Raw genomic sequence first — 27,667 nt, forward strand, 5'->3', positions numbered from 1 at the left:
TCAAATTAGCATGAAAGCATTATAATCATTCAATATATTTCCTTCCAGTTTTCACAAAGTAGCATTTCGTGCAAACATGCAAAGGGAAAATACAAGAATGAAACACATGCAGAATGAAATATGGCATTGACTTGGTGTATTTTTTTCACATACTGAACTCAACATACAACAAACACATTTCATTTTATAAAAAGAATGCAAGATTCACATTAAAAATGACTAAAAATATATAATTCTCATCGGCTGATGTACATTCACATTATGGAGAAGACATAGTTGCTGCTTTCTTGTGGCAATGGAAGTATTGATTTAAACAAAATCAATTAACACACGAGAGCAGGGTCAAGCACTCGATTCAGAATACCTGAAGTGAGTGAAGCCTGGGTGTAGGCAACGTTTCGGGTGCCATGGAATGTGTTTGCAATCCTTAATGCAGACAAACAACCTAAAGTAGAGTAAAACTTGCCATAGCAACCACCTTTTGCCTGTCATTGAAAGCAGCCAGCTGTGAAGTGGCAAACAAAGCTTTTCAATGCAAGCAAATATTTTTATTACACATCAATCTATCAGTCAAAGTCTACTGCCTAAAATTGTTCCTATGTTTCCATTTTTCATGGTAACCATTTTAAACAGCTGACTATTAAAATGCTTGTTGTGTTAAGGCAAAGTTAGCGGCTACATTTGGCAGTGAGGGAATTGAGCTACTAACTCTTTAGTAGCTCCAAGGTAAGAATTTGCCGACTGCAAACTGAAATATCCTTTGTGTCATCAAGGAGGTTTAAGAGATGGAGTTCCAACTGGCTGTAATTATTCAAACAGTTGTCACTTTTCTATTGATGTACAAAAGAATTCCCCAGGTGCATCTGTGCCTTTGGTGGCGGGGTTTGATGCCGCCGTCTTGCTGAGCAATCTGAAGATTCATTTTGAACGTGAACTTAATGTTGGCTTTATTTTGCTTGTTTATCTATTAAATGAAACGAAATCTCACTTAATGATAAAGCTCATTAAACAAAGGTCAATCCCTTCAAGAAATATGTGCAAAAGTGTAAATCAGAGCTGTATCATGTGAAAGTGTTTAAAACTGTACCCTCCCGGAAAGCCGGTTTTATCACTTTTCCACTTAATTCCTCCAAATAAAACTGATATGGAATAATCTTCGAGTATAATTCTATATTAATAGATATTTCAGATTAGTGGCCGGGCACGGCCAGTCGAGTAATTTTCATTTTCATTTCATCATTTTTTGCGCAATTTCTATTCCCGCATCCCTGTGTCTTTACCATTATATACCACCTATCTTTTATAAGTAGGGATGGCGAAAAGTAATTACCATCACAAAGACATATTTTCGTTAGAAAGTGGCTGATGATTATGCAATGAGACATGAGTCAATTGTCTTCCTATCTGCGCGGCAGATCCAGTTTGCCACATGCTTCAAATACTTTCGAGTGGCGGCATCAAACGTGACTTCAAAGGAAATACGACAGTTGTGACTCCATTCTCTTGAACCTCCTTGGTGTCATGCACATTGATGCAGGGAAGACCATTCTACTTCTGAGCTTGTGGCCAGTACAGATTAACAAAGACAGTTTCCATCTCTATTCATGTTCCAGATTAAGGCTATTGGTCATAAATTGTCTGTCAGTTATAGCCACCGGATGTACGTGCATTGTACTATATAGAGATTAATGTTGAGGAAGAATGTGTTGTTTCCATTGGTTTTTATATCATTGATATTGAAAACCCTTCCATATCCATCGTGGCATACTTTGTACTAACAGTACGTTGGAGTGTATTCCTTTTGTTTCACTTTGCTCATATGGCCATTCAGAACAAGCTCACTCGCAGACAAGTTTCATTTATTGAAGAAGTATTAAGTGTATATTTCAGTATTAAACATACTGCCATTATTACTGTAATTCTTGCTACTGCTCTTCCTCTTCAGAGGATCTTGTGTGGAATAAATTGTAACTTTCCACATTTAAATTTCAGCTATTCATTCATTTTTTTTTCATGTTCATGTTAAGCAACAATATTAAACATTCCCGTGGAAATGATAGAGTAAAATGTGTCGTGTAATCTGTGTATGAGAACTTCAATCCAAAGGCATGAAAAGGTGAATGTATGATCAAAAGTAGTGATTCTGTGTGTTGGCTATCAAAGAGTACAATTTAATTGCTCTGCTGGGTGTTGTGACAATCTGTGAGAATCTGTGGGCATTATGATATGCAGTGCTCACAACAGTTAATCATTCAAAATTCTTTTCTTTTCTTTTCCTTTTTTTTCTTGTGAAATTCATGCAAACTGCAAAATGGTATGCCACAATCAAAACACATCATTCACAATCTTCTTCTTCTTTCTTTTTCCAAATAACAAGCAAAAAGCACTCAGTAGCATTTAGTTTCTTTTAATTACAGTTTATAACCACCGGACTTGGTTCCTAAATGAACCTAGTGGTATATATCTCTGTGATTTACAATTATATTTAACTCCACACAAGGGATGGTATAGTATTGGCGAAGATGAGGAGTAACTTTTTGTGAGATACTAATTAAGAAACCACTTATGAGATGCTACAGAGCATACAATTATGAGAGGAATTCAAAGTTCATTTGATGAAAATCTGTTTTGAAATTGCTGAGATATCCAAAAACAAAGTATAACAAAGCAACTCTAATAAAAGGTGGCTCCTACCTTTTATTAGGATTTCAGAACCAATTTTCATCAAATTAACTTTGAATCCCTCGTAGAATTACATGCTTTTTCATATGTCATAAGAGGTTTCTCATTATCTCTCACACAAAAAAAGTTTGAAACCTGAAGCCCCCATCTCAACCAAACTCTACCATCCTTTTAATGCTTAATTCTCTGGAGGTTTCCATTAGTCTAGTTAGGGATATTTTCATCATATTCAAGTCTTATGAGACAAAGTAGATAATTTTGAGGCAATATATTAATGAATATTTGTATCATCAAAAAGTCAAAGGTATTACAGCATTGATGATGGCACTGTAAGGAGGAGAAAGACATGAAAATGAACAGAAAAAGAGAGAGAGATAAAGAATGGAGGGAACATAGAAGTGAGAGATGAATAGTTGATACGGATGACTGAAGAATACAAATAAATACGAGTTAACAGGGGGTCACCTTTTCACTGTAATTATATGGCAGTCATTCGATTATTGCAGTTTACCTTGCAGCCTTACTCCGTCAGTGAGTGTACTGTAGATAGATGGATAGATAAATAGATAGATTGATAGATAGATAGATAGATAGATTGATTGATAGATAGATAGATAGATAGATGGATGGATGGAGATAGAGTGATACAGTGATAAGTACATGTACTATGCATATGTTTGCCTTTTTATGTCTGATACATTGCAATTTCCACAAGCGTGAAAAATATTGGTTACCAAATTATGATATAAGCCTCAAACATGTTAAGTCAAACGTGAACGAATTATTATGTCAAACACAAATCGAACTTTTCTAATGAATTCTATGAATCTGACAGATAGCGTAACTCAGCTGGATGAGTCCCAATCAAATTTGTCCATGATATGCACATAGCAACACGTTTGGTGAAATATTGTGAAATGATCGAAACTTGTTCACCAATCGGCTTCGCGATCTCGGATCGATGGATGCGTTATACAGCACAGCATCACAGGACTGCATGGAGTTCATCATTACAAACTGTCTTCCGAGTTTGCTGTAAATAGAGGGGCATTGGACGGATTTTCGGTATCGTTTGCAGTATGAGAAGTATCACAGCTGCCTATCACAAAGTAGGCCTACTACGGTTTGACCGCAATCAGAAGTGCAAAATGTAGGCCCTACTAAGATTCCGCAGGACACGCGGTACTTTGCGGTTCAACGCGGTAAGTTGCGATACGATGCATCCATTCTGTTATCAGTGAAAGCGGTAGGAGCGGTAAGACCGATAATGGGGTTGACCTAAGGATCCCTATCTTCTACTGATGCTTCCATCGTCGAGGTTGCTCATCGACTTGCTTCCCAGTTCCATGTCCTTGTAGCGATTGTTTCGATTCTGCTTGACCTTGAAGGCGCGCACCCACGGGGCGTCCCTCTTACGCTGGAGTCCCGTCACCTCCGGGGCGGGCGGAGAGCGGTGGGAAGTCCGAGGGGAGTGACGCACGGCGTCTAGAAAGATAAAGAAGTTTGACAGTATACATAACGGAAGGGGATGTCAACAAATATTTTCTTTATCAAACTGTTCATCTTTTCTAACGTTTTGATTAGTCGATTCGATTCGATTTCGATTTAACTGTCGCCCTGACATGTCGCCCTGAAATCTCCACATTTCTGCCTATGGGTCCCCAAATGAGATAAATCCGTAATTATAGTTCGTGTGAATGTCCCCATCTGTAGCATACAACGTGTAGGCCCCATGTTCATCGTAGCTTGGACTTCTGACATGTTAAGAATTCAACTTTTTGAAATGATGATTTGGCGTCGAAGAAATGCTTATTTGTAGGTGATGATTCAACCTTGCTATGAACAAATACACCGTATTCTTCGATTAAGTTTCGGTGAACTCTTGTCATTTCATTATAAAAATAGAGTATATATCTGGTTTTAGTGTTACAATTAACTAATATTGCTCAGCTTTAGATCCGCGACACGCCTTCGAGGCAAAACATGCCATGCGCGCGCGACGCAGATGTTCCCGATATCAGAACTTCCATCGTCCAAGTGAGAGGATGGGCGTCCTATATCTAAAGCTGCCTTAATGTTCTCAAATTTCAATGACATATATCTTACACTATATCTATGCCCTCTACAATCTGTTCGTGGCCTTTCATTTTTCTATTCAAATGTAAGAAAAGGATGGTGCCCCTCAGATCACCTTGAGGTGGGGAGTTGTTGATGCTGAGGCTATCTGGCTGGTTGTTGTTCCGCCTGTGGAGCCAGTCCAGGCTTGGCTGACTGCTCGGTACGCTGTCCGGGCCTAACTCGGACTGGTACGGCGCTAGCTCCACGCTAAACTGAGACGACGAGGCATCCGGCTCCTGATTTCGGAGAGAGAGAATGGGGACACCACATAATTCAATCATAACTTTAAAAGTGTTGATAATCAGAACACTTACACAACAACAAAATAGCATTCTATACACGAGTAGATGAAAATTATGTCCACAACGAAACAGTGTTAGCAATGTTACGGTATATCGGTAATAGTGGATACTGTTTTATCCATGTTGCATTCGTGTGTGTTCTGTGTTATAATATAATTGGATATAGATATACTGTTTATATTATACTTGACACCGAGTTAACGGCGAAGACTGATATATTTGTTATATTATATGATTACATCTTTATTTTGTCTGGGTAAAATATGGGAGATGAATGGCAACTTGCAGATTTGATAATCCTATTTTCCATTTGGCTAATTTCATTCAGTCCCTTCTCACTTAGATTCGGTCCGTGGCACACACATTATGGCAACATTCATGCTTAGATGTTACGATTTTCAAAACTGTTTTAACTTTTGATAGTATCACACATTAGATTACCATCAATGCGCTCTCGTTTCTGTCGATACGACGGAGCTTTATGAAAAATGGCAAGAACAAAAATGTAATATTCAGATGTTTTCCATGATGGTAAGGCCGAGGAAAAGTTTCAGTTTCAAATCACGTGTGTGTGTGTGTGTGTGTGTGTGTGTGTGTTTAATGTAAAGTTGACTACTACTTACTTCAGTTCCCCCACATTGTTGTCTGTGATAAATGAAACCATATTCACATTTTTCAGTGACATGTGCATTAAAAAAAAAAAAAAGAATGACGGTCCTGGCGTTGAGTTAGAAGAAATCAGAAGTGGTTCAATTCTTTTCTTCTTTTATAATAGTGACATAGGAATAAAAGCTAGACTCGAACGTTGTGTTTCTCTTTTTGTAAATTCCATTTTTTTCTGAGCTCATCGACCTTTTCAACGCCCCTTGAACAATGGTCTAAATGTGGAGATCTCAACGGACTCATAATCGATTTATCTGGTTATTTTGGCGAACCAAGTGAACCCATCCAGCTAGGCGTCGAGCCTTTGGGGTTAACGTACGCTTCACCTTTTAGATGAATTTACAAATACGATTATGCATGGTCTTTCAGTACTTTATGATCTAAATCTATGATTTCAAATTTCTTGAAGATAATTAAAGTTCTAATGAAGAAAAAAAAAAGAATGATTAAACACTCGCTCCACCGCCCAATGACTAATGAATCTCAACGCCTCGAATCCCCGCACGATTTCAAGGGCTGCATTTTCCACTATTAAGATATCTACCATAAACTTCAACCTCCTCCCCCCCCCCCCCGATCTGCAGATTCCCAATACCCTCCTCATTACTTACTAGATCCGGCTTCGTTAAATCCTACACGTACTCTATGCCATATCAAATCGCCATGGTGATTTAACACCCTTTATGTTTTCACATTTTCTTACGCATCAGACATGCCTACATCCATTCCGATGTCGTTTGTAACCTCTTCCTATCACATCAAATGTATTGTTTATTACTCATTCACATCCGTGGTTCCGGCTTTCCTGTTAGTTACATTGTGGTTTTTCCAATAAAGATCTCACATGGCAAACCTTCCATATACATTTATGACTTGATTCAACACACTCGGATCGTCTATATGGACTTTCTCCAGGTACAGCTGAAGCCAATTGCTACAGCACTCCACCATTAAAAAAACAAGCAAACAAACGTGTAACCTCCAGTTCATAACGGAGTACGATACAATGGAAACGACCAAAGGAACATTTCAAAGATCATATCCACATCGGCATTTCAAAATGTAGAAGGGATTCATTCACCTCTGCCTCGGCTCTATTTTGCACGTTGCTCCTGGTTATGATCGTTTCATGATATCAAAGTCGCAATCGATTTTATGGTTCAGTCGTCATGAATAAAGTCCTCAAACCATTTCAGCACATCAATGGATGATACTATTATCATTAATAGGCATCAATCATAAACCATGCGGGTTAAACTTCACCGCGTCTACAGAAATCAGAATCAATGCGTATGCATGATCGTATGCGTCTGTTTTAAGAGTTTTCATGTATAGGGTACCTACTCTTTTTTTAACTGTCTTTTGGTGTGATGTTAATAGCGTTGTCAACGACTATAGGGACGGATGTACAAGTGTGTTAACTGCACAGTCTGTGTGTACAACATCCCACTTGGTACATTACCGCCGATTTGGGGAACCGAACGCAAGTTTGACATGGCCAAACAACATATCCACCGTACACTTCCGCAAACATCATGAAGATTTAAAACGCATCTTGTTTCTGTTTACAGCTGTTACGGAGAAGATGCGTGTAACAGAGAGCATCAGGAAGCAGCACTGTATTACTTAAGATGTAAAGCTTCTCATATAATTATGACTATAGTGAGAAAGAGTAGGGAGTATAAAGCTTGGTTTACATAATACATGATGTATACCTCTTTGGATAGTCAAGTAACGATACAAGACAAAGTACTTGTACGTGCAAACGGCGCTTAAAGGGAAGGTAAACCCAAAGAACAATGTGGATTGAGTGAAAGCAGCAACATTAGTAGAACACATCAGTGAAAGTTTGAGGAAAATCGGACAATCGATGCAAAAGTTATGAATTTTTAAAGTTTTGGTGTTGGAACCGCTGGATGAGGAGACTACTAGAGGATATGACGTATGAGTGGACAACAATACAAAGAAAATATAAAGGAAATTCAACAAAAATTCACTTTTCTAGAATTATGAAAAAACAATGGACCAACCGCTTTCAGAAAGCAGGGGGAATAATTGCTACCCTTAACATATATCAATATCAAGTTGATGGAATTTGTAATTTTCATGAAAAATGGATTTTTGCAGAATTTTCTTTATATTTTCTTGGTATTGTTGTCCACTCATACGTCATAACCTCTAGTAGTCTCCTCATCCAGCGATTCCAACATCAAAACTTTAAAAATTCATAACTTTTGCATCGATTGTCCGATTTTCTTCAAACTTTCACTGATGTCTTCTATTAATGTTGCTGCTTTCACTCAATCCACATTGTTCTTGGGGTTTATCTTCCCTTTAAATACTATGTGAAACAACTACATCCTATCTTACATTGTTTTAAAATGATATGTGTGACATACAGATTATTAGTGATCATAGTTATGAAGTGATAAGTGTATACGATATAGATGGTGGTTTACTTTTTTTGATTTCGGGTATCTGAACGGATCCTGTTTGTTACAAACATACCCACCTGTGTCCCTGGCTTCGTCATCCATGCGTTGGACATCGGTTCTGCTATAACAAATTTTCCCGCTCCACCGCCCGACTTCATCTTGAGGGGCGGGAAAAATCCATCAATCCCGCGGACATGCATCCTTTCCCGCGGGTGGAGAGGGACATCCCCAAAATCGACGATGTTAGTCTTTGCGGGCTGTCGGCTTGGACCCGTTCTCGTCCGACCGACGAACTCGTTGGTGACAGCCCCGCTGCTGCCACTTGGCGCAGTCCTCACAATTCTCGGTGACGGGGCTCTGTCCTTGCGGGAATTGTACTTGCCATATTTGGTGAAATCCTCGACACCTTGTCCCTGAGCGGGAATGGACCTGTTCAATGCCGTCTGGAGGCTCTGCCGCGCCACGGCGGCGCGGGGACTCTGCATAGATGGGACTGTGACGCGTATGGTGTGCCTCATACTCGATCCATCCATGGCGAATCTCCCCGCCTTATTCCGTCGTCACTCTTTCCATGCTGTCAAACTTCCAAGTTCTCAATCGGAGTCACGAAGTTGTTCTCACAACTTTCAGAATTCCTATGTGAGTGACAAATAGAAAACTTGATGACACCGCTAAACTTTGAGACGGAGAGACAAATTTACTCCCCTCTCGTGTTGATAGTTTGGTGAAGAGATCCCCCGGCCTGTGTGTAGGTACATCGGTATCCCGTTGCCCTGGTACAATGACGCCACGGGATCTCTGATCACACTCATTAATCTTTCAGGCGTAGCGCTCCTCCTGCAACAATGGCTTATTGACACGGTCTAGCAGTCTGCATGTATCACGAGAGAATCGAGCGAGCGCTGTAACCATCATTTTAACTCCTTCTCTGTTTCTCACAGGACGAGTCGCAACAATAGCCCCAGTCCTCCTCGGCAGGGGCAATTTACAAAAGGAATAACACAAAAGAATTTCAGTGCCTCCGTGAGCGCCCGAATACCAAACGTCAATAATTTTGCCTCCCGAGAACAAACGGTATCAAAGGGCATTCGTGTAGCTGACAAGTCGAAACAGTGAACGTCGTTTCTTCATTTTTGTAATTCAACCTTAATTATATCGATTGGCTGGCGAATAACTTAAGGTGTACTCTCACACTTCAATGAAAATTTCCCCACAGTGCTGACACGCTCTCATTGTTTAGTGTTAGTTTTGGTGGATAAAATGAATAACGGAAAAAAGAATAACCAGACTGTGTACATGATAGTCGGTTTTTACGTCCATAGAGAGGCAGTTGTGACCTCGAGCACTAATTGAAGACGGGTGGCAATTTACGTTGTTGCGTGATAGATAAAATGCGTACATGACAAAGGAGATGCAACATTTATCCAGTTATCAATGAGAGAAGGTCAGAAAAGGGCATAAAGAGAGAGAGAGGGGGAGGAGAGACAAACATGATTTACAGATAAGAAAGAGATGTGGCGAGTCATTACGGTTTAAATATTTCTATCCGTATTTAAGCATGATCATCTGCATTAGAGCTGTTGCGGTGGTTTCACCTACCAACCGACAATTATAGTAGTCTCAGTTACGGATGAATCCGATTATGCTCATAGGACATTTATAGACGAAACCTGTCGAGTGCACTGATGAAGCCAAAACAGAACCCCTACATGTTGAATTTTGCTTGCGAATGCTCCGTCGAGAATGTTTGGTCACGTTGCCATGGAGATGAACTCAGGGGGGCTTCTCATTCAAAATACGGAGAAAAGACTCCGAACGCCGCAGCTTCAGTTCTGATAGCGCGTACGACCACGTACGAAGTCAATAGAGCGCCTGAAAGTAGAATTGGCTGGGGTCGGAGGGTCAAATTGTGAAACTCGAATCTGGTGTAGAGGCAGGGAAGTGGATTAGGATGACACGTGATATGAGAGATCTTGAGAACGATTGTATATCATATTTTGACTGATATAACTCTGCCTCTGAAGTTCTGTGTAATAACCATCAAAGGAAGGATCATCTTTTCTCATCACCATCACCTTCTCCAATTGTTTTGATAACTTTCAATCTCATTCCTTCTTATATTTTTTAGCAATGCATATCCTGTCTACCATTGCAGTTTTCTTTCTCTTATACTCTTCCCCTCTCTATTCTCTCCTCCCTCTCCCTCTTTATACACATACACACACACACATACACACACGCACACACACGAATACGCATTCGTTCAATGTTCTAGATCTGATACCGTCTGCTGACTATCGCTGAACAGGTGGGTCGATTGCATTATCATTTTGATATCATAATATTGTCCATATCACCACACTTTTAGAGTCGAAACCTCGTGAAATTATAACCAGCACAGAAACGGTTGCATATTCCAACGTGTTTAATTTCGTATAACATTAATATATTTCAGGCTCCATACTCGATCCTTTCTAAAACACTTTTATCCCTCTCAGTGATCGAATAATTGTCTCTAAAATTTGTGATAAAGCTACGAACCACAGAGTATAGAAGCTAGCACTTCTATACTCTTTGCTGCGTGCCCCCAATTCCACGGCAAGAATATTAAGACAGAACCATCGAAAGTCATGGGTTTGTGTGTGTGTGTGTGTGTGTGTGTGTGTGTGTGTGTGTGTGTGTGATTGCATTTTCTAAGTTTTGAAAAAAAAAATATGAGGGTGGGGGATGCAGCCCCCCTTCCATGACCCCATTTATTTGCAAATATTAGTATTCATTTTGGTAATTTACATGTACCATATTTGTAAAGTATATGAGTTAGCCCAATACATGCATAAATGTACTTAAATTGTGTGTGTGTTTGTATGTCTATGTATAACACTTTATCCTATATGTAAATAGACATACTCGTTTTATAACTTCACTTTGTGGCACTGTAATGTGAGTGTTCGTTAACAACACTAAGTCTGGAATATTTCAATTGAAAAAAAAAATCCATTTGATGAGAAGTTGAGAGGGATGAAATTTACATACGATATGTAAATACATGTGAATGTAAACAACAGTCCCGCGCTGTTTAAAAACTGTAAGCAAACTCACAATATCAACTGATCAATGTCATGGTAGCCGGATATCTAATTTGAAGCATGAGAAGAACTAAACGTTATCGTTGAAATCTTTGCTCCAATCATCGAATCAAATGTGGTTGTAAAATCAGCCTCCGATGCTCCGGTCAGATATCAGTTGGTACAAAAAGATGACAGAGGGAGTATAATGAAGTAAATTATTGATTTCATAAACATACTCGAAATCAGCTTGGTACATGGATTGTCATATAATAAGATTTTGTTTCAGTCGTTGTAATTTTGAGCAGGCCTAATTGCAAATGTAATGGCAAACGGTAGGGGAAAAAAAGACTCTAAAATTCAAACGACAGTAATAAACTGTCATCATAGAGTAAGAGAATCATTAACATGGTATATCAACAGATAATATACTCTACAATATCTCTTGTATTCACACAATGCACTACATAGAGTTTCAGCCGATAATCACATTCGAATCGAAGTTTCTTCAATGCTTTTTGAAATTAATAATCGCTAGAAGGCAAAAAGACTATCAGGTTTATCTGAAATGCTTGTTAAACTGGTCTGTAATGACTATAACTATTAGAGGGATAGCACTGGTTGAGGTGAGGATTGCGGCATTTAACTTTCTGCGAGATACTAATACTTAGAAACCATTGCACTTAACGAACTATCAAAGAGCATAGAAACTAAGAGGAAATCAAAGTTAATTTGATGGAAATCGGGTGTGAAATGACCGAGATATAAAAAAGGTAAAACAAAGCGATCCTAATAAAAGACGGCTCCCGCCTTTTATTAGGACCGCTTTCTTTCGGATTTCTCAGTAATTTCAAAACCAATTTTCATCAAATAAACTTTGAATTCCTCTTAGAATTATATGGTTTTCGATATTTCATACGAGGTTTTTCATCATCTCAAAAAGTCATCATAAAAAAAATAAAGAAACGTTAGAAACTTGAAGCCCCATCTCAATCAAAACTATACCTTCCTTATTAGGAACACCTCCACGCCATGACATTACACTTTCTTTGAAATTAGATACATTCGTCACGACTCTCCTACACTGTTGTATTTTGTAAGTCATCATTATGCAGTGTAATATGTACGTTAGTTCTAACTGTATTTGTAAGACTGGACTGACCAGTTGTCCAGATGGTGATCGTCCATACAATGATAGTCCAAGTTCATTATTGACGTATAGAGTGGTTTATCCGCCACACTGCCATCTGGTTTAATTTTGTCTGGCGATGACACAAGCTTGGAAGGGCTCCGTGTTGAGGGTTGCACCCAGAACTCCTCGGTGAGAGATCGGGGGCGAGTGGTCCGGTTTCCTGATGGTGAATTGGTGGAGAAGACTGGAGAAGAACAGAAATATTTCCATCCGTGCCAGCTGCTCGCCCAGACATACACGTCGTCCTGTAGTAAAAGAGAAGATTAAGCCAAAAATGGCATGAAGTTCAGCATAAGCATCAAACTCATTTCCCTATCTATCGAAGAGGGCGTTTTACATGTACTTCTCACACTTGCTAATATTCAAGATCCGAGGACACCGGTTTCATACGTGGCAATCTCTGGATACTCTGGTCAATGCCTACATCTATCCGTCTCTCAAGATTAAACAAATTAAGACTCGACTAAATATGAGCTTCATTCAAAGTTTGAAAGCAACTATCTATACATTACTGTGCATTTTACACGTGATTGCACCTTTGCAGGGCTTTAGAGCGATCACCTCATTCATCATGATGGATTCAATCTTTCCGTTATTGGTCAAACTGAAATTGAATCACAGAGTTAAACAACAATTAATAAATCTTTGACTTCAGTTATCCTGAAAGCAATCTTTTGCAACCCGACTGCAGACATTCATGACATTGTGAGAACTGAGAAGGTAATAATGGGGTTTCATGTTGAAAACAAATGGAAAGAAAGTATATTAAAAAAAAAAAAAGATTTTTCTCACCTGTGCTGAAGGGAACAAAGTCATCTGGTTTCAGGACACGCCCGTCTGGTCCCAGGAACCGATCGGGATCAAATGTCTCGGGGTTATCCCAACACCTCTCGTCGTGGAGAACGTGCCGGATGTTTGCATAGAGAACGGTGCCCTTCGGGACGTGGTAGCCGGCCAGGGTGGTGTCGGCGGCGGCCTTGTGCGCCACACCCAGGGGCACCACGCTGCTGAATCTCATGCACTATGATAGACATATAATAAAGGAAATAGACATAAAGGAAATGTAATTGTCGGGGAAATTTACAGGCCACCAAATTCGAAATCTGATTTTATCACGGGACCTGCGGCTCTATACAAGCTTGCTTTTACGCAGGCCCCATCATATTTTTTCGCATTATGATCTCAGTTTAACTCGCATGTATACAGACCTTGTGTATACCAAGACAAACTTTTGAACATTCCGGTGAAGTTCTATTTTGAATTATGTTCTGTATAAATTTCGCATCAATTTACTTTATATTGTGATATATGTGAGAAAATATGAAAATAAATTGAAATGAAATGAAATAAAAAACATACGAGGACAACATAACCACCAACATTTACAGATATTATCATCACTGTCACGATTACCAATTCAATAACTTCTTCACTATCATCATCATCATCATCATCATCATTATCATCGTCAACATCATCATTAATATCATTTTCCTTAACATCATGATCATTAAAGCTGGTCTTCTACGGATTATTACACCTGCTTATATATATATATATATATATATATATATATATATATATATATATATATATATATATATATATATATATAGCATGGCAATCTAAACGATGTTAACGGAGAGAGAAAAAGGAAAAAGTGATATGACATTCATTGTTAGTAAAATGCTGCTCTGGTTATTGCTTTATCTATCGACGGTTTTCTGAATTCTTCATTTCTCAGTGAGATTAATGTAATGTCCCTCCTTGATTAGGTTTTGTTACTGGTTGCGAGCTCCATGCCCTTTCCGATTGATTCATCTTCTTTATTTTCAATGTGACAAGACAACTTGAATGTTAAATGAGATACTTCCCAAATCTTCCTGTATTCGCACTCGAATTCATTACGGTAAGAATAATACATCATCGTTTGCTTTGTATCTACTTTGTTTATTTTGTTTGCTGCGCGTCGCACGTATTTTTTTGCTCTGTTCTTTTCACGGTGTCAAGGAAATCTAATGCTTCTGTTTTCATCCCTGGAAATTTCTAATTTCTTATTTTTGACAACATCAGTGCCCGCGTGGTCCTTAATAAGATGTACGGCATGTTATATTTTATCACGCTTAAAAACGCTGTATTATTGTTGTTTGTTTCTTAGTAAGTTGGTTAGTTTGTGTGTAATCACAGGATCCCGAGAATAATGATTTTGTGCTGAATATACCTAAATATATATATATAAAAAAGTTAAAACATCTCTTTGAAACTTGCCTCCAGTATGACTGCGTTTGTGTAAGGTGAAGTCTTTCTGTCCTGCAAGGTCGGTAGGCGATCTCTTCCCACAACGAGGTCGAGCTCGCTCTGCACCTTAGACTGGACGTCGGGGTTCTCCATCATGTAGATCATCGACCACTTCAGCGTGGTCGTGGTAGTCTCCGTACCAGCCAAGAAGAGATCATTGACTGCGGCCTTCAGATTCAATAGCGCATTCGACGCTTGGCTCTCCTACATTAGGGGTCGAAAGAGAAAATGTTTAGATGGACGTGGTTGTTTGAATTATTGTGCTGATGAATGAATGAAGGAATACCCTGATTCATCAAGAAGTACATGAGGCCGATAAAGACAAATATTAGTCAGTAGTTTCGTTCAAACTACTCATTCACCCTTCAGTATACATTCGATTCCCTTCTGTCTCATGCTGCGTTGGTAAGGACAATAATGATAAAAATCTAATAAACAAAATGATATTCTAATCATAATTATAACAATAACAAAAATGATGAGAGAAGAAGAGACGAAAAGTGATTATAACATTAACGGGTGTGATATGATAACAAAGAGAATCTTTGCAACCATAACGACCCTTTGGTATTTGGACTATTCGGCCTGAGAGTCCTGACATTATTAACATTCTTGCAGCAATGGGGTCATCCCACAAACCCGAAACCCACGAATGAGGGTGCACGTCACGAGACCGACACCCACGAGTCACAGAGCTCACAAGTCATACAGCCCAAGAGTCATGCAGCCCATTAATTCGACACTAAGCTAACAATTAAGGACAACGAGACCGACACATTAAACCTCGTGTTGTATTTGTCTAACTCGTGGGCTGTTTTTACCTAGTATCGGACTCATGGGCTGTATTACTGGTGAGCTGTATGACTCATGGACCTGTTTTCAATGTCGAACTCGTGGGCTGTATGACGCCAGGCAATATATCTAATTCAATTGCTTTGTTGATGTGACTGTAGGCTCACTCTGAGCTTCCATGTAAAAATTCTTATCGATAAAAAAGCATAACACCCATAATGTCTGACTTGCATTATATAGTTCAAATTCATGCAAGGTTAGGGTGTCTCTCTCTCTCTTTTATCTCACTCTAGCTGAACTTTTGATTTTAAACCAAATCTCTTGTGTCACGTGGCCTGATATAGGCCTACTTAAATACCTAGTTTGTTTGTTCACGGGCCTTCTTACAATAAACTAGATCTGTATTCACTCTACCATCTGCATGTCCAGGGGTGGATTCAGAAATTCCGTAAAGAGGGGCCCCTTTACAAAATTAAAGGGGGCCACAAGCCCCATTTTTCCTTTTTATTTCTTTTCTTTCAACAAAAATAAAGGGGGAGGCGCCCGATGAGCTCCCCTGGATCCGCCACTGATGTCAAAGAATGTCAACATTATATGCTTTCCTGCGGTATGATGCGATATTGACACAATCGTACATGCATGTCGTAATCGATCGACAACGCTTAACTGGTTTCAATCTTCATTGCAAAAAAGAAAAAGAAAAAGAGGACGTTTATGCAAGGTAACAAGGACAGCTGGGAAAAGAATTATGACTACAACGCTATAGCCCAGACAAAGGGCGGCATTGCGAAAGATACAGTGGGTTACATGGTCACTGATTTATAAATTGATTCAAGATCCTTCCCTTTGTTTGTTTATCACGGCGGATTCACGCGGTGCCTTTATACTTCCCCGCATGGACCTTTCTTTTATCAATTCAATTTAATCGAGCAAGTTCTAATTGACATTCAAATTGAAAACGTAGAAATGTTGTTGTGCCTGAAATAGCAACCCCTTCCTCCCCCATTCCAGGAGTCCACCGGCCTCTGCAAATATCCAATCAAGAGAGCAGATCAAGTTTTTGAGAACATAAAATATGGCTTTCTCTAGCCGTGTTACGCCTTCAACCATTTCCTACATGCTTCCTCCCGTGAATGTTTATCAACTATTTGAAATTAGAAATTTTATATATTGCTCACTTCTTGACGAATTCTTCAATTGTGATGATTGATAATTCCCTACTGATTGAAGCCCTATATCATTTTCATTCACGTGTAGCTAATTCAAATTGTTGTGTTTAGTATCATCCTTTGTCTTTCTTCAAGAAGAAATTATGGAGAATAGGTGTACGAAAGGAAAAAGTATGATTATGATCATAAGTATTCAAAAAAAAAATCACGTATAACCATTCACGTCATGACAGAAAGACCAATAGGATAAGAGAAGAGGAAGGAGCTCAACTGCTGGGAGTGACGTCATCAAATACTCACCGGCAGTTCGTTCATCCTATGGAGGTAGAGATCGATGAAATCGCGAGTATCGTCTCGATCGAATGTCTTCTGATGCGACCGAATCATCTGCCCGACAAACCTGTCTATATCTCTCATGCACCTCGCCAACTGTCGGAAGGGACCCACGGGGAGCTTCGCCACCAAGGATACGAGTGGGATCTGCGAGGTTGTGCCTCCGGTGCCGACCAGCTCCATTAGATCCGTGAGACTATTCAGGATCTGCATTTGATTACCAACAATATTTATTATAGTAAGTATTTTGTCATTAGTCCATTTGCCCTTACTTTCATTGATTCACATTGCCATGAGCACGTTACAGATAATAAAGAGTTTGTAATCCAAGTACTACATTGAAATGAAAAAGGCAAGAATAAATCGTCGTGCGCATGGCAGATTGTCGTTAGCGCGCTTCCCTGCGCCTGGCAGATTGTCGTTACAGCGTGGGAGTGCGCATGGCAGATTGTCGTTAGGGTGTGGGAGTGCGCGTAGGGTTAACAACATTCTGCCATGCGCACGGAAGTGCTCTAACAACAATCTGCCATGCGCACGGAAGCGCGCTAACGACAATCTGCCATGCGCACGACGAAATACTCATTGGGATTGTGTTAATGATGATAATAATCACCACGTCATAATCATCATCATCGTCATTGTCATCATTATCATTATCTTTATCATAATCAGTATCATTATCATCATCATAATCATCATAATCATCATCGTTGTGTCGTCGTCGTCGCCATCATCATCGTCGTCATCATCATCATCATCATCACCATCAACACCATCATCATTATTAACATCATCATCATCATCACCATCATCACCATCATCACCATCATCACCATCATCACCACCATCACCACCATCACCACCATCACCACCATCACCACCATCACCACCATCACCACCATCACCACCATCACCACCATCACCACCATCATCATCATGTCACAACCTTTATATATAAACTGCAATAGCAAAGAGAAATCTTGAATAACCTGACAGAATTCTCGGTCCGAATATGTGTACTGCGTTCCAAAGACCACAGAGCATATTATGTTGGACACGGCGCTGTTTAGGAGCGCATGGGGGTCGAAGGGGCGTCCCCGAAGTTCCTTCATCGCCGCAGCCAATTGCGAGTTCTCTGCCGCTATGATATCTTCGTAAGTTTTCTTCCCTACGCCGAGTCTGCGGAACACGGAGTGCACGAATTGCCGCTCGTCTCGCCATGTATTTCCCCATGAAAACAGCACACCTGAGAGACAGAGAGAGATAGAGAAAACGATTTGAGTGATAAGCATGCACTTCATGTCGTGGGAGGCGAAACGTTTTGGCAACTAGAAGAAAATAACGCATTTTGCATACAACATAACAACAATAAAAAAAAATGAAAATAAAGAAAAGAAGCAGCACACAATCCCACCGAATACCTACAATTTTCTTTACATTCCCATCCCTCTCTCGAGTTCGTCGTTGCCCCCATCAAGGAAAATAGATACATTAAATGAACATGATTGCATAATGTTACAGGTACTTAAAGGGTGTGTACAGTTCTGGTCGAGGTGTAGATTTAGCTTTTAAAATTTTGCGAGATATTCAGAAACCACTCTATGAGATGTAAAGGGGAATGCAGTTCTAAGGGGAATCAAAAGTTTATTCGATGAAAATTGGTTCTGAAATGGCTGAGATATCCAAAAACAAGGTGAAACAAAGAGATCCTAATAAAGTTGTGGCATGTCGCCCTTTATTATTAGCACTTTTTGGGATATCTCAGCCATTTGAAAACCAATTTTCATCAAATAAACGTTGAATCCTTCTTAAAATTACATTGTCTTTCATATTTCATAAGAGGCTTTTCATTATCTCACTTAGGAATGTTCAAAACATGAATCCCTACCTCAACCAGTACTGTACAGTCCCTTTAAGACATCATTGAAAACTGAGTAGGCCAACCATCAATACCTGAGCATATTACAAGATACCCGATATAGGTGTTTCATTGAAGCACAGTTAGATTAAAAGATTTAGTATGACCATCGTCATGTGCTTGTATGACGTTCATGATATCGTCAACCCAACATGGAGAAAAATCAAACATATAGCTATTGTGGATATATCTCCGTATTGATTGATGTAAACGAACACAATACTATATCAAAAGAAAACAAAACAAGGAAAGCTATAAAAGCGTTAATTCACAGACAAATTAACCCCCCCCCCCGCTCGCTGTTTTTGTTTTTGTTTTCTTTGTTGTGGTTTACGGGTTTAACCCCCTTTGTTTTTCTTCATTGATCTATTACTATCTACTTTTCCTCTTTTTTCTTCAGAGAATTGGGGGAGAGAAGTGGCAGCAATATTATATATATATATATATATATATGCTTATCGTGGTCCATCGTCAATGGGTCAACCCCACCCCCCACCCCTTGGCATATTAAAAGGCTAGATGTCTAGTGGGAATCAGTCAGATCGTTATAGATAGATTTGGATATATCATAATCTACCCTGTTGTACCATGGGAAGACATTTTGTGGTCATTTTAGTGTAGATAAGTGGGACATATTGGATTAGATTCTCTCTCTCTCTCTCTCTCTTCGCTTGTGTAACATTAAGGATACGATGAGTTAGAATAAGAGGGGATAGTATGGGGCACGATGGGATAGGACAGGATGAGACATTATATCAAAGAGTGAGATAGAACATGCAGGGTAGGGTAGGATAATGTATACGGTGATCAATTCGATTTTCGTGTGATGGTTTTGTCAATCACCAAAATTTGTTGTAAAACAGTACATCTACACTAATGTTCACTGTCAGTATAATTACTCGTATGTAAGAGTGTCATTTCCTGCCATGTGTCTAGAATAGGACCCTGGACCTGGTACATATCAGCACGTTCTTTGTTTTGTTTTGTTTCGTTTACCAATAAAGACATGATTACAACATAGGAAAGAATGAAATAGGATACTACAGTCGGTTATATAGAATATCAAATAAGATGAAAAAGACTAGGGTAGGATGATTATAGGATAAGATAAAATAGGATGCGATAAGACTGATAACAATAAGAGAGAATAAGATTATTATGATAGGATAGGATTAGACAGGCTGTATGGGGTGCGAAGGATTACGTATATAGGAGAGGATATATGATAGGATAAGATAGGATAGGATAGGAAAGGATAGGGTAGGATAGGATAGGATAGGATAGGATAGGATAGGATAGGATAGGATAGGATAGGATAGGATAGGATAGGATATAGGATAGGATATAGGATAGGATAGCCACGTATAGGATAGGATAGGATAGGATAAGATAGGATAGGATAGGATATAGGATAGGATAGGATAGGATAGGATAGGATAGGATAGGATAGGATAGGATAGGATAGGATAGGATAGGATAGGACAGGATAGGATAGGCTAGGCTAGGATAGGATAGGATGAGATAAGATGAAATAGGATAGGATAGGCTGGATATAGGGATGGGGTGCGACAGATGCCATACCGTGATTGGTAGCTCCCACGACATCTCGACGCAGCCCGCTGTTCTGTCGGTTGTTCAGGAGTGGGTTTTTAAACGCTTCTTTCATGGCGTCACTCGTGTTAAGCAACATGATGTTGGTAGGACCGAAACGGAAGTGAACAATGGGCCCGTACTTGTGGGCCCACGAATCAAACAACGTGAGTACATCCTTTCTTGACCTGGTGTATACAACAACAACAGCAATAATTACAACAACAAGCGATGAATAAATAATGCCAAAATACAACTTGGCTTCGTTCAAACTTTTTACTAGTATAAGAAAAATGATAGTCTTGGTACTTAATGCGTTTATCTTGTCATTGTAATTAGGGAAAAACACTTCAATCAATAATGAATGATATATTTTACTATTCACAGTGCAATCTTAGACTTGCAGATCGTTTGTGGTACAACACGTTAGAACATAAAACAGTAAAGTTGGTATCGTTTCTCAGTTGATTTATGGGGGAAAAAAGTCCTGACCAAAACTATGGGGTGATTGATTTATTGGAGGTATGGACTGATGGGATGTTCGTCATTAGGACACATCTTTCGTACCTGAAGAGTTCCCATGCGACACCAAGGAAGGGTAGCCCCAGCGGGCCGGGAGGAAGGCTCTTGGTAGTTCGCTTCACGCACAGCTTCACAACCCAAGCTACAAACAGCACCACTGCTGAGGTCGTCAGCGTGTGAAATAGGCTAGCCGAGGCTATCAGGTACATCTGACAGAAAAAGAATAAAACAACGATGGAAATCACATTTAACAGCTTGCCCTATATCATTTAAAGGAAATTGATTTGTCATAGAAGAGGTCACCTGATCGTACATAACAGTGGCGGATCCAGGCGGGGCGCACCGGGCGCGTGCCCCTCTTTATGTTTTGTTAAAAGAAAAGAAATAAAAAAGAAAAAATGGGGGAGGGGCGTGCGACCCACTTTAATTTTGTAAAAGCGCCTCCCCTTTACGGAATTCCTGGATCCGCCCCTGCACAAGGAAAGAACATAACACCTATGTAATTGACTCGTGAATGCGACTACCGATCAAATTATATCGGGGATACCTTTAAACTTCCAAGTCAGGTAACGGAAGTTGTCGTGGTTTTATTGACATCGAAAGTAATATCCTTGAACTTCTCTGTGTGTATAGAATTTGTACGCCTCATTTTGTTTCGTTCGTGAAATGACACCACCGTCATCGTGTCGCGTAAAGAAACGTTCTCTTTTATTTTCAGGGAGTGAACTATAACCTTTTGTTTTGTTGTCATACATCAAAGCAAAGTGAAATTTATGCATTCGTTTCACATGTTATGACAAGGAAAACTGCAATCAGATATTATCTATCAAAATATGCATTAAGTGCCCCTTAAGAGCCATCCACGCTTTTGTTTGTGTGTGTGTTGGTCTGAAATGTATTTCTTCATACAGGAGTCGAGTGTATAAAGAAAGTTATGTTGGTGATCGACTTTGTGCACGAAGACAGAAGTGAGGCAAAAGGAACGACATGGTCACAAACATGACCGGAAAGGCTACCCTGTATAAGGCTTTTCCTGAGAACTGCATATATAGATAGTGCTGCTTTGATAAAAGTAAAACGAATAACACGATCATTTGCCCTTCTTGGCAGCTACACCATTCCCTGAGGCTGAAAATGTTTTTTTTTTTTCAATTCAATTCAGTTTTTATTTTTCATGCAACAAAGAGTGAAACAAAATATGATATAATGCGCTATGGTATAAAGCATGCGTAAAAATATCACATTGTTTTATTAATTTCAATCAAGGAATCAAAGAAAAAGGAAAAGTTGGTGGCGTTATCGGTTAACCACCATCTTTTCTCCCCATGCCTTTCTTGATTATCTTACGCACGGACTTTAATGTTTAGTGACCTGTTTGTGGACAGAATGCTTAACATTTTCATCTAAACTTGTATATGAATTATGTTAGTGATTTTTTTTCCTACAGTATTTGTAGGCCTAAGTGACCTTCAACCGTTTTGTTTTTATTGACACTGTTACTAGTGTTTCTTTTTCCTAACACAAGTGACCCCCTATATGCCTATAATGGTTACCATGCCTTCCAACCCGAAACTCACACAGCAAAATTTCCGTTTACTAATTTAGCAGATCAATATAGGTGATTCTCTGAGTTCGAAAGACAATACAGTAATTTGCTTATTCTGGCGTGTAGGCCTCACCTTGACTTTACTGCTTTATTTTTGTTAAAATAGTGCGGTCTTATCGCCGGTGAATACGGTATATATAGGTGTGTCAGTATATACAACCCGAACGTATTTTTCCATTCTGAATTTCTCCACACTGCGGCCACATTTTAAATGTACAAGCACACCATTTTAAAAAGATGAAATGCGTATCATTGCTCGCATTCGTTGATTTCTTAAAAAGTGATGGTGAATGCATTCTACGTCTTGACTTAAAGGAAAACAAAACCCAAAGATAAATGAGAATTGAGTGAAAGCAGCAACATTAGAGATAGTAGAACACATCAGTGCAAATTTAAAGTTTTGGTGTTGGAACCGCTTTATAAGGAGACTACTTGAGTTAATGACATCATGTGTGGACAATAATATAAAGAAAACATAAAGAAATTCAACATGCTTTCACTTTTTGCATAGTGAAAGAGCACTTGACCAACAGCTTTCAGAAAGCATGGGGAATGTCATTATTACTACCCTTAACATTTTGTCAGTATCAAGTTGATGGAATGTGTAATTTTCATGAGAAATTACTTTCTTTATATTGTTGTCCACACATGACCTCATGGACTCTATAGCAGTCTCTTTATCCAGTGATTACAACACCAAAACTTAAAAAATAATGACTTTTGCATCGATTGTCTGATTTTCCTCAGACTTTCACCGATGTGTTCTACTAATATTGCTGCTTTCACTCAATCCAAACTGCTCTTGGGTTTGGGTTTCCTTTAAACGAAATTACCACGTGCTACAACAGAAGCCTCTTCCCACGACAAGCTGAGGCACCAATCAGTGACGTCATACACATTTTGCTTTGTCTTATTAATCATGCCATTTGCCCACATCGACTCCATGCAGTCATGAACGTTATACAACACGAGGAAATTGTGTTCTTGGCCAAAAATTGTTCACCATGCTTTTATGGTAGGCCTGTCTTCCATTTCACACTTTCCTGCCCACCACTCAAACTGATAAAAGAGAAACTGACTACAACAAATATAAAACAAAACAAAGCACAACACAAAAACACATAAACACGGAAAACGAAAAGAAATTTAGAAACAGTATGAAGGTTTATCACTTGTTTGGGTATCGACATCTTTCACGAGCTAACGAATATGAGAATGAATTATTATCATCAGTGACTACTGAGAGCTGTTACTTTCGCAATTTCCTTTCTCATATCAGCTGCAACTACTTTTCCTGACGTGTGCAATAAGGCCATACTATACTGTTTTGCCCTAGTTCAGAGAGCATGATATATCCCGAGTGTAAAAAGGTGCAGTCTGGTATACTACAAAAACAATTCCACCACCACCCCTTCTGGTCCCAAAGTTCTTATTGCATACAGAAATCAAATGTGTTTTATTGTTCATTATTTTGTCGGTTGAAGAATATTTGAGTAACTGGTAAAACTTGAAAGCTCAATTCATTATTGATTCAGAAATCAAATTTTCTTTACGGGTATATCAATGACGAGAAGAAACACCCAAAATAACTAATTTTGTCCTTTTCCTATACATGCTATAATATGCGTTTCAAAAAGTGATCCGCGCAAGACTCTTCGGATTCAATGTCTCCACGAAACGTAATCGTAATTTAGCTTGATGGAGAGATCACGAGGAACAGTTAATATATAAATATATTCTTCTTTTTTTTTCATACGCAAACACTGCCTATAATATCTCTGGCAGGTTTAGAATCAATCAGAAACCTCACATTGACCTCACTCAGAGAATATTTTTTTCACTCAATTATCAACATGTAAGCAAAATCTCTACAGCGCTCTTTAACATAGATTTGTTTGAGGTGCTACTGGAAGACAAAAGAAAAGATGTTTGACTTTGAGTTACCGAATCAATTGATAAAAGAAGCCAGTTACTTACGATTGATGACGACGAACTGACGGGAACTCTCCGAAACAAAGCTGGACGCAATCAACTGAAGTCACACAGACTGGGAACAGACTGGGAGGCTTTTATCACCTATATTTATCATCAAGAGCTAGGGGGGGGGGGGGGGGGGACTCCGTCACAGTGCCTGTGAGGGCCAAGAACTATTGCACTTTTATTGTACACAGCAATCGTGCTCGTTATTATGATTGGCTCCAATCAAGGAAAACAGAAGTCGATGTAAAAAAAAAAAAAAAAAGTGAGTTTTTTTATTCACTTTTATGTTCTTTCGTTCGCCCAGGAAGAGAGGTGTCAAAACGATAGATAAGCCAAGAGATGTTGGTAGATCAGTGAGGTGAGCTCAAGGACACATGAGTGAACTTTGTACAGATATTCACTTTTAGGCAGTTATCAAACTTTTGGTGACGTCGCTGTGACGAACTTATTTCCATGAACTGTTTTTTACTCGTATCTTCCCGGGTATCTTCCCTCTCATTACATTTTTTTTTTCTCAAAGGGATGTACTCTAGTATAGTTTACATGATCGCTGTAGAGAATGAATTACCTAACCACATAGTGTTTGTTGGTTATTTTTTTAACCTTATTTATACGGCTTTACACCTCGATACTGCTTTCCCTCAAAGGCATGATTTATCATTATTTTGCAGATGAAACAAAAACCCCGCTTTAATGCGTCAAATTAGTTCTAAAATGTCAGCTATGGATTGAAACAATCAATGTGAAAATCATAGTAGGGCCTACATCTAAGTATTGTTAGACATACAGAATGTTAGCAATAGTTATGATAAAACTACTTCTAGAATAAACCCTTTACAGTTATGGTTTATTGAGGAAAAAGATAATGATATCTCCTTATATTTTAGGCTTTATTGTACAGTATTGAGAAATCTTTAGAAGGTAGGATGTTTTGTGATACAACTGACCTTCACATGTGCATCGGATGTGATATAACTGTAACTCGAACATTTCTTTTTAAATCACTGCTCCCAGTGGTAAACATTACCTCTAAAGGAAAATTTCAGACCAGTTTAAAGCAGTCTGAAAAGAAAGAGATTAGTATGACGAACACCATACGATGAACATTTGATCAGTATCGGAGTAATAAAAGTATGGAACTTATGAAATTCCAAAGATTTGTCAATTTTTGTACAGCAGTACTTGAGCAGTAATTTTGATATGTGTAAATAAATGAGCTGATGATGTCATCACCTTACGATTTCCCATTGTTCATGAACCGAAAATAGCGAAAATGTATGTTGTTGTTGTTATTTTTTGTCTAATGTAAAACATATGAAAGGTATTCTTTGTATTTCTTTGTATTCTTTTGTCACTTCAAAATAATGACCCGTCAGATAGGCCCACGTCTGATCAGGATTTGAGACGGGGCCTAACTGTATTTGATCACAAAAACGGGAAATTTCATGATCTTTTACTCTTCTGGAGGCCTACTGTGTGGCGAATTGTGAAGGAATGATATAAGCTAATCAATTCACTATTTGCATACGTAATTTTTATTGACTGCTCAAAAACTGTTTTGTGAAAACTTCACAATGTTATAACCTCTTAAATTCTATGTGATGATAAAATTCAGAATTTGGTTTTTCTTCTTATTTCGGGTCGCTATACATTTCTCTTTTGGGTCACGCAAATTCAAAGATTTTAATAGCCCGGATGGGTCACCCCTCTCTCTCATACCCCCCCCCCCCGAAAAAAAAGAAGAAAACAAACAAACAAACAAACAAACAAACAAAAAATATTTGATGTCAAGCACTGTCGAGCCTTGAACCGAACCATCGCCGCTGGAACTGTACATACATAGATATAACGATATGAAGTAAAAAATAACAACATCCGTACGTAGCCTGATCCAAAGAGCAATGATATTCATTGTTGATGGTGTTGTTTTTAACTTTTTCCTTCATCCCGTATCTATAGGCCATCGCTGAGGACGCTTTGAATTCATTGCTCGAATTCCACACAAAACCCTACACACAGGAGGCAGCAAATACGTGTATCTACCCATGTTTCATAGCAGTTTACATCTTCAATGAAGCTTCCGAGCCACTATGGATAGTAAGTTTAGATAAAACGAAATATATGATGTGCGACGTATGGGTTTCCCGTGTGATTGCATTTTCTTACAAGTAAAAGATTAGCACATTTTAAGCTAATTAATTCGGATTTGCGCGAGATCATACTTCAGTCCCACATGTTCAAATTTGCGTTGTCTATTCCTATGCATAGGTAGTGCAATGAAATGCGATGCGATATGATATGCGCGATGCGATGCCTATCAAATTGTTTGAGACAATTCAATTAGGTATATTTGACTCTAATTAGGTTCTGCATCTAATTAGGTTCTGCATACGCATAAACTAAATTTGATGACCAGAGCCAGCCTACAAAGCTAAGTAACGTCAGCGGCCAAAACGCTGAGAAATGGTAGGAAACGGCAGATCTAATTTACCCGGTAGACTCTACCTTTTTTATTTGTGAGTGCGAGAGTGCACCTGCAAGTGCTAGAATCTAATTCAATTGGAACTTGGAAGTGTCATCGTCGACTCAAATGTCGAGGTCATGGACCGGACATCACCATGTCCATGCCAAGTAATTTGCAATTCCTTGGTTGGGCACTGACATCGTCATTGAGTTGGCATTACTGTGTTGATGCTCATCATTATACGATTAATGTACTCTAACTATACACAGCCCAGTCGCCGCTGTACATACGTAGCGCGACAGGGCTGTACCAACGAAGCTCCAAACACGAAGAGGGTCCAACGATAGCATGCGATCGGATTGAATTTTGATACTTTAGATCATTTTTTTGTCACTTCAAACTCATCTGACGAACAAAATGATAATGAGACTTCATATCTATGCTATGAATATTGAAATTTAGATTTGATAACTTACCTAAAATGATGGTTATATGCAGCATGTGTGAACGGTTCACGAACGGTACATCGTCTTTCACG

General features: G+C 39.0%; 2 protein-coding genes across 2 annotated transcripts; both read right to left on the reverse strand.

The window, feature by feature from the left end:
• Positions 1-3,697: 3,697 nt before the first annotated feature.
• Positions 3,698-8,748, reverse strand: LOC140232065 (uncharacterized). The gene is made up of 3 exons (XM_072312217.1): positions 8,278-8,748; positions 4,874-5,036; positions 3,698-4,167 (listed from the first exon to the last, which is right to left on the reverse strand). The coding sequence occupies exons 1-3, from the start codon at positions 8,731-8,733 to the stop codon at positions 3,971-3,973; spliced, it is 816 nt and encodes a 271-aa protein (XP_072168318.1). The 5' UTR covers positions 8,734-8,748; the 3' UTR covers positions 3,698-3,970.
• A 3,769-nt stretch (positions 8,749-12,517) lies between these two features.
• Positions 12,518-21,761, reverse strand: LOC140231723 (cytochrome P450 2J4-like). The gene is made up of 8 exons (XM_072311876.1): positions 21,756-21,761; positions 21,125-21,288; positions 20,549-20,745; positions 18,039-18,295; positions 17,017-17,256; positions 14,726-14,959; positions 13,250-13,478; positions 12,518-12,702 (listed from the first exon to the last, which is right to left on the reverse strand). The coding sequence occupies exons 1-8, from the start codon at positions 21,759-21,761 to the stop codon at positions 12,518-12,520; spliced, it is 1,512 nt and encodes a 503-aa protein (XP_072167977.1).
• Between the last annotated feature and the right edge of the window lie 5,906 nt (positions 21,762-27,667).

The sequence above is a fragment of the Diadema setosum genome, chromosome 8 (assembly GCF_964275005.1).
Source record: "Diadema setosum chromosome 8, eeDiaSeto1, whole genome shotgun sequence".
In the NCBI taxonomy this organism is placed as follows: Eukaryota; Metazoa; Echinodermata; class Echinoidea; order Diadematoida; family Diadematidae; genus Diadema; species Diadema setosum.

Bases quoted from the DNA above. Each gene is read 5' to 3' on its own strand.
- LOC140232065 (XM_072312217.1), bottom strand. From the start codon at position 8,733: ATGGATGGATCGAGTATGAGGCACACCATACGCGTCACAGTCCCATCT. The intron at 5,037-8,277 runs GTGGGTATGTTT...CTCCGAAATCAG, and splicing joins TGACGAAGCCAGGGACACAG to GAGCCGGATGCCTCGTCGTC. The intron at 4,168-4,873 runs GTGATCTGAGGG...TTATCTTTCTAG, and splicing joins CAACAACTCCCCACCTCAAG to ACGCCGTGCGTCACTCCCCT.
- LOC140231723 (XM_072311876.1), bottom strand. The intron at 18,296-20,548 runs GTATGGCATCTG...TCTGTCTCTCAG, and splicing joins CGTGGGAGCTACCAATCACG to GTGTGCTGTTTTCATGGGGA. The intron at 14,960-17,016 runs GTGAGTATTTGA...CCCCTAATGTAG, and splicing joins ATAGGATGAACGAACTGCCG to GAGAGCCAAGCGTCGAATGC.